The sequence below is a fragment of the Dermacentor silvarum genome, chromosome 3 (assembly GCF_013339745.2).
Source record: "Dermacentor silvarum isolate Dsil-2018 chromosome 3, BIME_Dsil_1.4, whole genome shotgun sequence".
Classification (NCBI taxonomy): Eukaryota; Metazoa; Arthropoda; class Arachnida; order Ixodida; family Ixodidae; genus Dermacentor; species Dermacentor silvarum.
In genome coordinates, this window is record NC_051156.1 from 146,679,166 (window position 1) to 146,692,610 (window position 13,445).

The 13,445-nt window shown below is 46.7% G+C and overlaps 2 protein-coding genes across 2 annotated transcripts in view; both read left to right on the plus strand.

The window, feature by feature from the left end:
- LOC125944544 (uncharacterized) overlaps nucleotides 1-13,445 on the plus strand; it is a 32,793-nt gene that overhangs the window by 8,858 nt on the left and 10,490 nt on the right. The window lies entirely within an intron of this gene.
- The window catches only part of LOC125944545 (uncharacterized), a 41,010-nt gene that overhangs the window by 355 nt on the left and 27,210 nt on the right, over nucleotides 1-13,445 (plus strand). Inside the window, exon 2 of the mRNA XM_049665042.1 lies at nucleotides 543-887. Within this exon, the coding sequence (XP_049520999.1) occupies nucleotides 543-884 (342 nt within the window). The 3' untranslated portion in view covers nucleotides 885-887. The remainder of the gene's footprint in view (nucleotides 1-542; nucleotides 888-13,445) is intronic.

Here is a 13,445-nt window from a genome sequence, read left to right on the forward strand (position 1 = left end):
CATTAACGACCTTATTTTAGAGGCTCTACTGAAACATACATGTTCCAAAATCGGGCCAGCATTGGTTCTCTCAGCAAAACCAGAAGACTGCGTGGCCTACGTAGCCACAGCTGCAGTGGCCTACCCCTTTTCGGCATGCACGATAAAATTTTGCGACGAACACTGCTTAAGGCTCCGACCTTTAAATGTTCAGGAGCCGAATACACTAAGTATTTGATTCGCTCGTGCTGTTCGTCATTGGCCAACTATCTTCATTAATAATACGTCTGAATAAACTATAACCCGCTATCTGCTCCTAAGAACAGTTCTAGCGTAAGACTTTTTTGCGTGAATGCAGGCGCAGAAGTTTACAGTCCTTCGGCTGATTTGTGTTGGCTCTGGCGTATTTCACCTCTTTCTTTAATCTACGAGCTTACTTGTGGCTCTTCCTCGGGTGCATCGGTATGTCACCCAGTGGATTCACTTCAAGGGAAGTCTCAAGTTAAATTGTGTCAAAACAAAACATTCGTGACCGACAGGCCCACATACCACCTACCATACAGGTCCTGTGCCTCTTCACCGCTCTGCTGAGCAACGCCCTCGCGGTGTACGTCCCCACGTACGGCCTACCGGTGGCCGGCTACCCTGCCGCTGTGCCAGCTGTGACGACGGTGCACGCAACCCCAGTAACAGCCGTGCAAGCTGTCCACCATGTGGTGCCGGTCGCTCCCACCGTCCACAACGTGGCTACCCCGTACGGCTACCGCACCACAGGTGTAAGCTACAGCCACAGGGTCGACGCCCACCCGGTGCGTGTACGCTACGTGCAGGGACTTGTTCCGTACGGCCTCAACTACGGCTACGGGCTTGACGCCTTCGGATACACCACTCTTCTGAAGAAATAAATGGTGAGTAGCTAGAGAGGATTGCATGTGCAGTTTGCAGAGCAGTTTACGGCAATTGAATGTAGGGTAACCAACTATAGTACATTATCTGAAACGGCGCGATCGACTGGGATGGAGATAGACGGAAGAACTCAAGGAACAAAGTGCTGAATTTCAACTAAAGATTTATTCATTTCACTGCCCACTTTGGTAGCTGCCAGGCTACTGCGCGGCGCATGTTTGTCGCCATACCAAATAGCGCATCAGAAAAATAAATAAAGAACCTCAGAAGCAGCAATACTAATAAATTGGCAGTTGAAATACAGCGCCTTCTTCCTCTCAATCTGCGTCCATTTCCATCGCTATTTATCATGTTGCTGTAAATATGGAACCATCACCAATTTGCATAGTTTTATTTTCACCTATAGAGAGATACATCCAGATTTGTCAAGCCAAGATCATTTGAGGCCTTGAAAAGGCGCCAGCCTTGCGCTGTCTCTATGATTAAATGAATATATTACCCAAATATCAAGTTTATATTAAACATCTGACTCATCAGCAGAGATACCTACATGACTGCCCTCGCCCTGATATGGAATGCTGTTTTCAATATCAGTGAACAGAAAGCTAGGTACAATTCCTTCGGCGCTTAACTATTGAATCGACTTTTAATAAATTCTTTCACTTAAGTCTGCTTAGTTCATAGAGTGAAACGACCAGGTGTGATCGCTGGATTCATGACAACACATACAACAAAACACTGCTTGAATTCTTACAAGAAACTGGCTTTACAGCGCACGTATAATACGCACCTAACGTGATGCCTTAAGTAACAAGTTTGTGCTTCTCGTTGACCGCGCCGTGCGCTTTCGCACTTATTAATCATGCAAAAACAGCCAGTGGATGTCATGGGATTGCTTCATTGCGTAATGAAGGTTTTGGAGATGTAAGCTCACTGGGCTTTGTTTATTAGTTGATAGAGTGATGTGCTTGGTCCTCGCAAGAGTCATAATGACACTTAGCCGAAATATTCTTCTACGCATTTCGCTTTATACAAAATACTGTATCTCTTTAAAGCACCACTCTTTGAAGTACCGGCCACAAGTATATGTATTTAATATAGTCATTTTATTATGTCGTTATCGTTTCAGGACATCAAGACCAAGCCATGAAGCAGCGACAAGGCTGACCTTGACAATGATCGACAAGAACTAAGCATACTTCAAGGCACCGCTGCCCTCGTTTGTGGCTCTTGTCTTCGGGTCACTGTCTTCTTCGGGTCACTGTCATCTTCGGGTCAAACATGAAACGGAAACGTGATAAAGATGTGCTAAGGCAATTAATAATTGACTGAATAAAAACTCGTTGACCATTTACAGGCAACTTGATCGTTTCGTTTTATTTCATATTCATTTGGGGAGCCCTTCCTATTTCTGACAAAATTAAGTCACGCATAATAATTATCCAACAGTCCGAACAGTCTTTTCTCCTACAGTTTGCTGCCGCACCAAATGACAGCGCGCAGCAAAAGCACTGCTTAGTAAACTCAGATGCGCTGAATTAAGCCCTGTACCTAAGCATCAGATCATTGCGAATGTTATATATGTACTCCTTCTATTGAATTCAACGTAAATTTGAAGTTTATTTTATTTTCTATTGATTGATTCAATCAATTCAGTCCAATCAATTGCTTCTAATCGATTGAGCTCTAAGAAACTTCAGCCACCCCCAAAACGCTTTCGCCTACCTAACTGCTCAGACGGTTGTCTCAGGTGTCTGACAACTTAAGCGATGCAGACAAGTCTCTATCAACAGTGCGCCTAGATTCGTCTTCCACTGAAGCGCTATTTGCGCGAAATTGCACGGGTGGAGCGAGGATTCCACTCACTAGGACTGACACTGCGAGCATAGCTATGGCTCTATATAAGCTTATACTCACTCACCTCCCAATAATTTTACAGTCGGTGTACTCACTCATATCCCCGTGCAGTCCTACTCGTCGGCGCTCACTTACTGTCGTACGCACACCCACTTTTAAAATCAGCAGCACTCACCAACCTTAATTCACACTTACCGACACACACTCAAGCCCATCATCTCATCAACTCACGCTCACCGGTGCTAACTTCCATACATAGTCAAGCCCACTCAAAAGCGCCGTCACTGATATTTGTTCGTGCTCACATTTAGGGGCACTCACCCCTGTGCAAGCTCGTCCGTGCAAACTTATCTGCTCTTCTTGTCGCTCCCAAACCTCTAAAATGAGTGCGCAGCGAGTATGGGTGAGTTTACTCGTGAGCGAGAATGCCGACATATACCTGAAAGGCGGCTTCGCCATCTGGCATGCAACCTTAGACAGTGAAATATCGTATATGGAAGACGCACTACATAGTACGAACTTCACCCTTCACCTCAACCCCGACCTCCACTCGATGTGCAGTGACGCGAGGCTTTATTGATGCTCTTATGCCATGAAAGCCTACACAACTAATTAACTAGCTTATCCTCTGTATCAATCGTGGTAAGAAGATGCCTTCAGCAAACTTTAGAGAAGGCCCGTTGGAACGGCTGGCATTGCTTCATGTGTAGGTTTTGACGTAAACACTGCCCATCTATTGCGCCACATGCCTAAATTTTCTTTACGGAGACAATCAACGTACCGCGCATTGGGGCAACTAGATGATCGTTCGCAGTCCGTACAGATGCTGTCCTGAAAACCGACCCGCTAATTCTCAGCCTAGAACGAAGTGAAGACAATTTCGTGCTTTACGTGAAACAATTAATTCTGCGTGTGGATTTGATGACTGCGTGGAGCTTTCAGCCCGCACGCAAAAATTCACCACATCTGTCCTTCCTCTTTTTTCTTTAATCCTATATTTCCCTTTCCACCAGCCTAGTGTAGCCTGTTGGCTTTCATTTTGCGCTAACTATTTTATGTTTGTCAGCAGAAGCAGTGTTTTGAAAGAACATTTATGATAACTTGTATTGCGTGTGGGAATTACAGGGACAGTCTTTCTAAAGTGTTTTTTATGCTCATTTTTCATGTATATCCTAACTACCGCTCCGACAGATAATTTTTTTTACTCAGTAACATCAGCTCCCACGTGCGACAAGAGAAGCTTTTCATATCACGAAAAACGCTTAGTGGTGCGTCAGCCACCAATCACTGGCGCTCTTTGAAAAAGTATTTGAATTTAGAAACACTTTCATTGCTTTTTTTTTCTTGAAATAAAAAACAAACAAGTTGAAAGACAGCGCTTGTACCCGTGTAACTTTTTTGTGCTCCTGTTTGTTGTGCGCGGGAAAATCAACAAGAAAATCAATATGTACCAGCTCACCCAACTTTGCGTATAACAATTGTACTTATATCCATAATAAGTAACATCGTCTGCACCTACCACCTTTAAAAGGGTACAGTGCGCACTCCGAACCAGCAGCTATGCGAAAGATTATTTTTTATGCCTTTCCTGGGGGATATCTATCTATCCATCCATTCATCCATCCATCCATCCATCCATCCATCAATCCATCCATCCATCCATCCATCCATACATCCATCCATCCATCTATCCATCCATCTATCCATCCATCTATCCATCCATCTATCCACGCATCCATTCATCCATCCACCCATCCATCCATCCATCCATCCATCCATTGAATTATTTGCGTTTTCATCTAACCGTATTCCCACTCGCCTAAGTTACTGGGTAGTTGTGACGTTTGGGACTATTCGGCACTTTCGCTCGTGCGCGGTGATGCGGAAGAAAGACAGAGAGTCGTTTCGGAGCATTTATCAAAATAGAACAGAACCCTAAAAATATATATATACAGAGATAGCTGATGATCTGCGTAACGGCAGTCAGTGTGTCCACACACGCACAGCACACGAGTATAAACGGGCTGTGACAGTCCCCTGTATCGAGGCTCACGCTTCCGTCGTCCAAGGCGCTGCGGATTCACCCGTGCTCAAGCCGACTGCGACGACGACACGTTCAGGCCCCGTCCAGCACGGTTCTCGGGCTCGGCACGCTCAGGAGCAGCAACGGCAGCAGCCAGGGAACGCCTTGTCCAGCACGACCTCGGTGCCCAGCTCGTACGCCGCTCGCAATCCACGTGCGGCGGTCGCACGTGAGGACCGCGTCTAGCACAGCAACATCTGTGCCAGACGAACGCTGCTGGGCACAGCTCGGGTGCAGCAGCTCAGGGACCGGCGGCACTCGGGTCAGCCAGCGCCTCGAGCACTGGCAGCAGGAGCCCTGTTTCCTCGGACGCCCTCGTCCACGCCCGGCTCCGCGATCCTCCGCACCTTGCCACGGATGTCTCGCCAGGCAGGTCCTCTCGCCTCGTTCGCCCCAGGAGCTCGGCACTGCTGCCCGCCTGGCTCGAACACTGCGAGCTCGTCTCGTGCCGCCGTGCTCGTGCACCCGTTCACTTCTTCTTCCCAGAGATTGGGTGGCCGCTGCGATCCTCCAGCGGCACCTCGCGGCACTTACATATGACAGTAGTCCTTGGTCGAATGGACAACGCATCCGGCTGCTGTGTTGATAGAACAGGGTTCAACACCAACTATCTGACCAATTGGGGTCACTGAGTATGCGGCAATGTGTACAGACGTGCTGCTGCCAAACAAACCTCTTTCACCCCGACGTGGGCCGCTGTAGATGAGCGACTGCGTAGTTACCGCTTGTAGAAGAGAATACTTGACGCCGACTTGGAGCACCGGGCTTCTGCCACTCGGTCTGTGCTGGTCCTCAATGATCCTCTTTGATGCCAACTTGGGTAACTGGGTATGTGCCAGTAAATCTGTGTCTCTGTACAATGGCCAAAAAGATCCCTTCGATTTCTCCCATGCTGAGCGGAATCAAACCCACGTCACAAAGGTTCCTGAAGTACTGCAACCCGACGCATTTGCAGACAGCGCCACAAATGCACTGCATGGGTACGTGCCGCTTTTCAATGAATGCCTTTCACGCTAGTGCTTTAGCGATCTGCACCATGAATTCAGTTCTTACGTGCTGCACTTCAATGAACGTATCACCAACTTGGCTCAGTGAGCTATGCACCACTGAGTCTGCAGGAAGAGGAGAGAACAATTCTCAGCGTTCGCAGGTGCCGGCGGGCCACGCTTCTCGTCTCAGAGGCCTGCGCACAAACTTCACGGCAGTGCCACTACGTGACGTAATGTGTCCAGAAAGATAGCGCAAGGGAGGAGCCCGGTTGTCGCAAGACGCGTTTCTCAGCATTCGCGCGCACCAGCGCACCATGCATTATAGAGGAAATGCGCAGGCCTCGCCTCGGCAGCGCTAGATGGCGCTTAGTGTTCTTAGGATAGCGCGAAAGAGGAGTCGCGCTGCAGTACACGCCTCATACATAAGTCGCTTCGACGTAGGCAATACGCTGTGTCGTTGTATTTATTGACTGCTGACACATTACCGTCGACAGTCAACTAAAGATGGGTTTTGCCGCCATTTTTATTCCATGACGTGAAAAACATTATTATTAGTCAATTTTCAAGACTTTCTCAGGGCATACATTTATTGAAATGCGCCACACCCTCAGGTCGCTTCCGAGTCCACCTCTCCTCAGCGTCGTGGTCGCCTTGCCATGTAAAAAGAGTCGCTCGTTCAAGCAGTGGCCTCCCCAGGCTCCACAGGATGGTCAAAATCAGTAAAGTTGCACCTGAGCACAGTCCTTACGCTGGGTGTCACGTTGCATTAGGCGCACTAGCAGCATCCAGTACCTGAGGTCGCTGCCTGGTTTTCCGCAGTGGTAGACGCTGCGGCTGGTGTCTTTCTATGCCATAGTTGAGAATAATCTGCAGGACGCAACTCATGTCTGCCCGCACAGCTCCAGTGGTAGATCATGATTCTCAGAAAGAAGACCAGCATGTTGGAGCAGCAAAAGTTGAAGCGGCGCCGTTGACGATGTAGTCGATTTTTAGGCTTGAGTGGCACGAAGTGCTTGTCGCTGATTCTGAGTAACATTATTTATAAATGGCTCTTATAGCGCATTTCATACAGCTGTAGTTGTAGACGATCTACTAAAATGACTCATACGTCTGACGCCTTTAGAACCCACAACTGAATACTAGCAACAAGGGTTTGGACCAGGTTGGCATCGCAGTGGTTCCGCAATGCGCCTGCAAGAACAACTACGTAGCAATCTCAACCAATAGCAACGCACAACTCTACGAGAGATTCGGGACGACATTGCGCAGGAGCACCTTAGGAGTAGCGAAATTACCCTAGGTGTCGGTGACTGGCGACACCGCGCACTCCGAGCCAACAGCCACGCACGCCTAAGCGAGAGATTCGAGGCGGCAAAGCGCAGGAGCACCTCAAGGGTAACGACATTACCCCTAGGTGTCGGTGAGTGGCGACACCGCGCATTCCGAGCCAACAGCTCTGCCAGCGATTCCTTTTTTATGCACTCTGGGATATCTATCTATCTATCTATCTATCTATCTATCTATCTATCTATCTATCTATCTATCTATCTATACTAATCCATGGTTGAATGAATAGCACATCCGGCTGCTGTGCTCAGAGAATAGATTTTGAAGCCAACTATCTGACCACCAATACTTGTTCTATTTCCTAGAACTCGTTGAATGAAACAAGCTTACGAACATTGTAACGCAAGTTAACAACTTGACACGGCAGAATATCTTTTACCGTTTTTCGTTGCAGGACAAAGCTATGTACGCACTGTCCAAAGATGTTCTATGTGATCGCAGTACTCACAAATAAAGAACTAAACACAGAAGCGTTATGAAAGTCGGCTGGGCACGGTGCCCCCAAAGAACGGTTAATGAGACAGGTGAGGTATACATGTGCGTGTACTGATCACCGTGGCATCTGAGCACGACAGAAAGATGTTGACGCGATGGGCCGACAAGCTTTTTCAGCCCACGAGTGAGCAAACGATGGAGACACAGTAGTAAATTGAAGAAGAGATCATCATCATCATCATCATCATCATCATCATCATCATCATCATCAGCCTATATTTATGTCCACTGCAGGACGAAGGCCTCTCCCTGCGATCTCCAATTACCAAGAAGAGATACACGTGGTTTATTTCACACTGCATGTGGTAGAACGAAACACTATCGTAAACAAATGCGCTTGTTGACTAATACCTAGCTCTGACGTGTTTCTGCCTGCCACGTAAACTCGAGTACCTGCTTGAGGCATGCGAAGATGCATGCCTCAAGAAACTGGAGGTTGACACTATGTTAGACTGGTACCAGCGCAAATCATAACAAGCACGGGATTATCAAGAGTCGCCAAATCACGAGTCCCATTCATTGTTGCTAACCGCAACAACTGCTTTGGAAATAACAACAAGTCGCGTTTACGTGACGCTAGCCCATTCATGCGAAACACGAGAATTCGGTCTGAATAATTTTTTACATGTGCATTCACCACACCTTGTTTGAAGTGATAAAAATAAAGCTGATGGCACGTACGCATTGGTTTTGAGGCAAGTGTAAAAGTGAGTCAGTATAATCAGCAGGCCATCATCTCAAGCACTTGCAAGCTGTGAAAAATCAAGTCAGCCATGACTACCATGAGCAGACCTGCTTTTGCACTTCTGGATACACCACTGAAAGCTGGTTAATTCCCTAAAGCCACTGCATCGAAGTCTTTTATTTTTGTAGCACGTCTTACGTGATCATTTTACCAAATTTGTTTTCTGTAATACACCGGTGTCCCCACAAAAGCTGCACCATTGCCTTCTGCCCTCCGCGCGTCCCTCGTGTATGTGCAGCGTTTGTTTCAAAGCTACCTGATGCAAATTACCTGAGCACATTGAGCATGTGTTGTGTCATCAGCAGCGCTAAACCACCTCACGCTTAGCGGCAAAGACATCATTTCAATATCGCTGACAGATTGAAATTTCGTTACTTTCTAGGGCAATGGAATAGAAAAGGGCACACAGTACCATGGCGCTGGTTTTGTACGTACATCACTCTTGACTTCATGACAATTGTTGAGGGTTTCCCGTCTGTGCATGACTTCTTTTTCCGTGCATTCGCGGCTCCGTTTCTGTTGAAGCGATAGACCGCACGTACCTTCGCCCGCAGCGGCGTATGCTTGCTGCCAGCGTTTTGACAGTCGTTGTCTGCAGTCATTCAGTGTGATCTCTTCATGTTTGTTTGTGCGCGCTCACACCACGCTTGTTCATTCAGTTAGTAATAGTCGGGTCACATTTTCCAACGCACGCTACACATGTAATGCTGCCCGGATCGGCAGTGCAGCGCTACAGGTGTGTCCCTTCGCACGCGCGCTGCCCACGGGAAGCGCTTCTCATCAACACCAACGTTTCACACGCGCCTTCTCGTGGTCATCGAGTCTCTCTTCATGTCGGTCTACTTACGCCGCAGCACACCTGCTTACTTAATCAGCTCATGTTTACTACAATTCATATTGCTACCAAAGCCGCTCACCTTACTTCGTATGACATTGCTGTGTTGCTATCGCATTCATTGCTTCGCCCTTAGGGCGAAACTGTGACATTTTTTCATTTTTGTTATTTTACGCTCGTTAATTACTCATTGTGCCCTGTTCATGCCAATTTGGTTCCCCCGTCTGAAGTAGCAAGACCTCCATGCAACAGGGCATGCATGTCCCGCTTCCATAAAACGGTCCCTCTACCTCTCTCACTCTCTTTCTTCTTAAAGTTCGAATAAATCATTGGTAGTCAGAAATAATCCGGAGTCGCCCATTACGGCGTGCCCGATGCTATTTATTCCTTCACCAGTGCACTGGCCTTATTGCATTCGCCAACTTCTTGACTATATTAAGCCTGCTAATTCGATTCCTGGCCAACTCATCTCCAAAGGACAGAGATAGACAGTGTGAAGACACGCTGTGTTCGAAGATTACATTTTTGAGTCAGCAAGTGTGTTCTCACGGCAGAAATTTCTCACGGCAGAAAACGATTTAAATATTTACAAAGTATTGGCCCGTTCTACGTAAAAAGCTCTAATTAGATTTCTTTAGCACGACATGTTGTAGGAGAATGAGCATCGACGCCACCTAAACTTTAGGAGAGGTTCCTGTTTTGCGAACTATTGGCTGAATACAAAAAAGTGTTAATATTGCACCTGCAAACACAGGAAGATCTGCCCTGGCAGCATTTGCAAGCTGTATCTGCAGTAAACTAAAATGTAGCAGCAGAAACTCCGGGAAGCCAATGATGTTTGGTGATCACGTCATCAATGCCTTTTTTACAATTCATGCGAGACAAAATAAGGAATATACCTCGTTCACCAACATGTGTAGTGCGGACATGGAGTGTACCTTGCTAATTTCACTTACATATATTTTCTGTGACTCGAAACTAGAGGCTTTATTTACTATCTTCTTTATAGTTGTAGGTCCTCTTCCCATCTGCCGCACTGATGAGCAACACCCTGACCGTGTCTGTCCCTACCTACGGCGTTGCACTTTCCAGTTACACGGGCGCCGTGTCGTCTTTTCGCACTGTTCCCGCCGGTCCGGTAACCGCAGTGCTCCCCGTCTATCGCGCAGTGCCCTAGGCGCCCACACTCCAGAATGCGGCTACCCTAGATAGCTACCCTGTACGGATACCGCACATTGGGTTTAAGCTACAGCAACAGAGTCGACGCGCACCCGGTGCGAGTCCGCTACGTGCATGGTCTATGTCCGTACGGTCTCAACTACGGCTACGGCTTGGATGACTTTGGATACGTCCCAGTCCTGAAAAAGTGGTAACCAGTGTAACGACTCTTCATCAATTGAAAGCAAGCTTGGTGCAACGGAATCAACTACGGCGGCTCCGAATGAGGCGTACAGAGTGCATTGAAGAAGTGACTGACTACAACCTGTAGCGTTAAAGGAAAAAGTGTGTTTTTGATTACAATAGCCCCTCGAATATACGAAAGAGCTGTGCTTAGTACGAAGCCTGTTGGACACTGAATATAGATACCATTCTGGAGGTCACACCTCGTAAGGCTACGGAAGCACCGAAAATTGGCGTACGCACGACCGTTGTTAAAAAATAAATAGAGGACGCTTATTAAGAGCGGAACGCAATAACGTTATCGGGCCCCGTTCGCATCACATTTTTATTTTAGTGGGCTTCACTGCAACACAGAACGTGGGAAAGCCAGCTTCCAAAGACCAAGGTTACACCGATCCCCTTAAAGTTGGCTTCACTTTTCAACAGAAATGCATTCCTGGGACGACGTTTTCCCAGGGGCAATATAAGTCCTCTTGTATTAAAATGTGAAGGCCCTAGCTCCCTTTTTTAATTATTTTAATAATTGTTTGCTATTGCCCCGACGGCGCGCGTGTCCAAAACGCTTTAGGCAGGCGAAGTCCTAATTTGACCTGCCGAGGATGCGAGCGCTATCTGGATACCATTTTCGCAAGTACCCGAACGCGCCGTGTTGGTATGGTAGAATTGCTGGAAAAGGGGTTTCTGATTGAGTTTCCTCGTTACAGAAATATGTTTTCTCGTATATTGAAATTACAATTTCTGTAGGTTGTGGTAAAGTCGTACTTTATCGTTTTTCTGACGGATTTCACTGTGAGCAATTCAATTTTTCTTTACCAAATCCCTGCACCACGTGGAGGGCATGACAATCGTGCCATGTAGGTCATGAAGCAGCCGCCTACGTCTTAATGCTCTCAGGGCCGTTTCGTTAACTTGGTAGGTACCAAAATTGGCATAGCATGACAGGAGTGTATGCCGAACATAAATGATAGGTCATGACATAAATGTCATGAATGACATAAATCACATGACATGCGTGTCATGTAGGTCATGACAATGACTGTCATGTAGTCATGGTGATCACAGAGCAAAAATGACAATGACTAATCGAAAAAAGATTAACACTAAAAAAACTGAAATTGGTTAGGACGTGGGTACTAAGTGTCGAAAACACTACAGGATGGTGGTGGAAGTGATAGTCATGAGCATGACTCCAAAATATGACAATGACAGCGAAAAAAATATTAATACTCAAAACCCACTGAAATGGGTTCGGACGTGGCTACTAAGTTAAGGAAACAATAAAGGATTGTGGAGGAAGTCAAAACCCACTGAAATGGGTTCGGACGTGGCTACTAAGTTAAGGAAACAATAAAGGATTGCGGAGGAAGTCATAGTCATGATCATGACTCAGCAAACATTAGAATGACTCAGCGAAAAAGGTTAACACTCAAAAACCAATGGAACGGGTTCGGATGTGGTACTAAGTGAAGGTTGATGGTCGAAGTCATAGTCATGAGCATGCCCATGGCTTTTGCCTTAAGGTCTCTAAGGTGTAGCTAAAGGGATTCCTGAGGACTCATGACACTAATGTCATGACATGCGTGTCATGTAGGTCATGAAAGAGCCGTCTACGTCTTGGTGCTCTCATGGTCGTTTCATTAACTTCGTAGGCTCACCGCACACTGCTTTGCATAAGATCGATTCCCACAGAGGGTGGGATCTGCCAGCCTTTTTTATTTTCATTTCTTTCTTTGCTTTCTTCTTTTTTTGCTAGCGGAGAGTCATAAAGCGAGAAATGTACCACTTCAGCGCTCTTCATTAGTTCGTAAAAAAGGGCGTGGCGGCTCGTGGCAGAATACTGCGCGTAATATCTGCCCCTATAGGGATGCGAAGCAAGACGCCTCCCATTGGCAGCACAAAGAGCTTGCTCTTACAGAATGGCCATCTTGCAATGCTGTCCACGATGTTTGTTATTTCCCTGGTGAACTCCTATTACTCAGAACACGCAAGCATTAACAAAAAATATTAGTCTCATTCCACAATATTATTACTGTCTCTTGTATTACGAGCGCCCGCCAACTGTGCTTCACTGTGTGTAGCCCCCGCATACTTTGACGAAACCCGATAACATTCGCGCATGCGCCAATTCTGTCAAAAGTGAGATCATGATAACATTTACTCTCAACGTGCTCAAATATGAAATTCCCCTCGTGGGTCCATTATTAAGGCGAAAGCCTTATATGTTTCATCATTCAGTTGACCTCCAACGTCCTTGAGCGAAAACCGTATCGTGGACGCGAAATCGTACATGATGACGACACGGTGTAGTAATTTACCTCCTACACCGACCCGGCCCAATCTTGTCTTACCTATACCAAAACGTTACTGCAACAATTGCGATGGTGTGCGGGTCACCATCGTCATCGTGTTATTTAAGAGTTCATTGAGGCACTCGAACCCACGACCTTCTGTGGATGTCATGCCCTCGAGCTTATGCGGCAGTCGAACCTACCACCTGTGGTGTTAAGGCGACGTTAATTAAGGCACAGGTAATTGATATAGAGTTAATTAGGGCATTAGAACCCACGATATTTGGTGGGAGTCAAACCGACGACCTTAGGTGTTAATTAGGGCGAGGTTAATTAAGGCACAGATACTTAAGATAGCGTTCATTAGGTCAATTGAACCCCTGACCTTTGCTCTAAAAAACTACTAATAAGAAGTAACAACGCATTCGAATGACAATGTCAAGTATTTAATGAACGTCTCTAGAGCCAACACCACCTAGATAGCACAAGGCCTACACTCCGATCTATGACGTCATGCTAC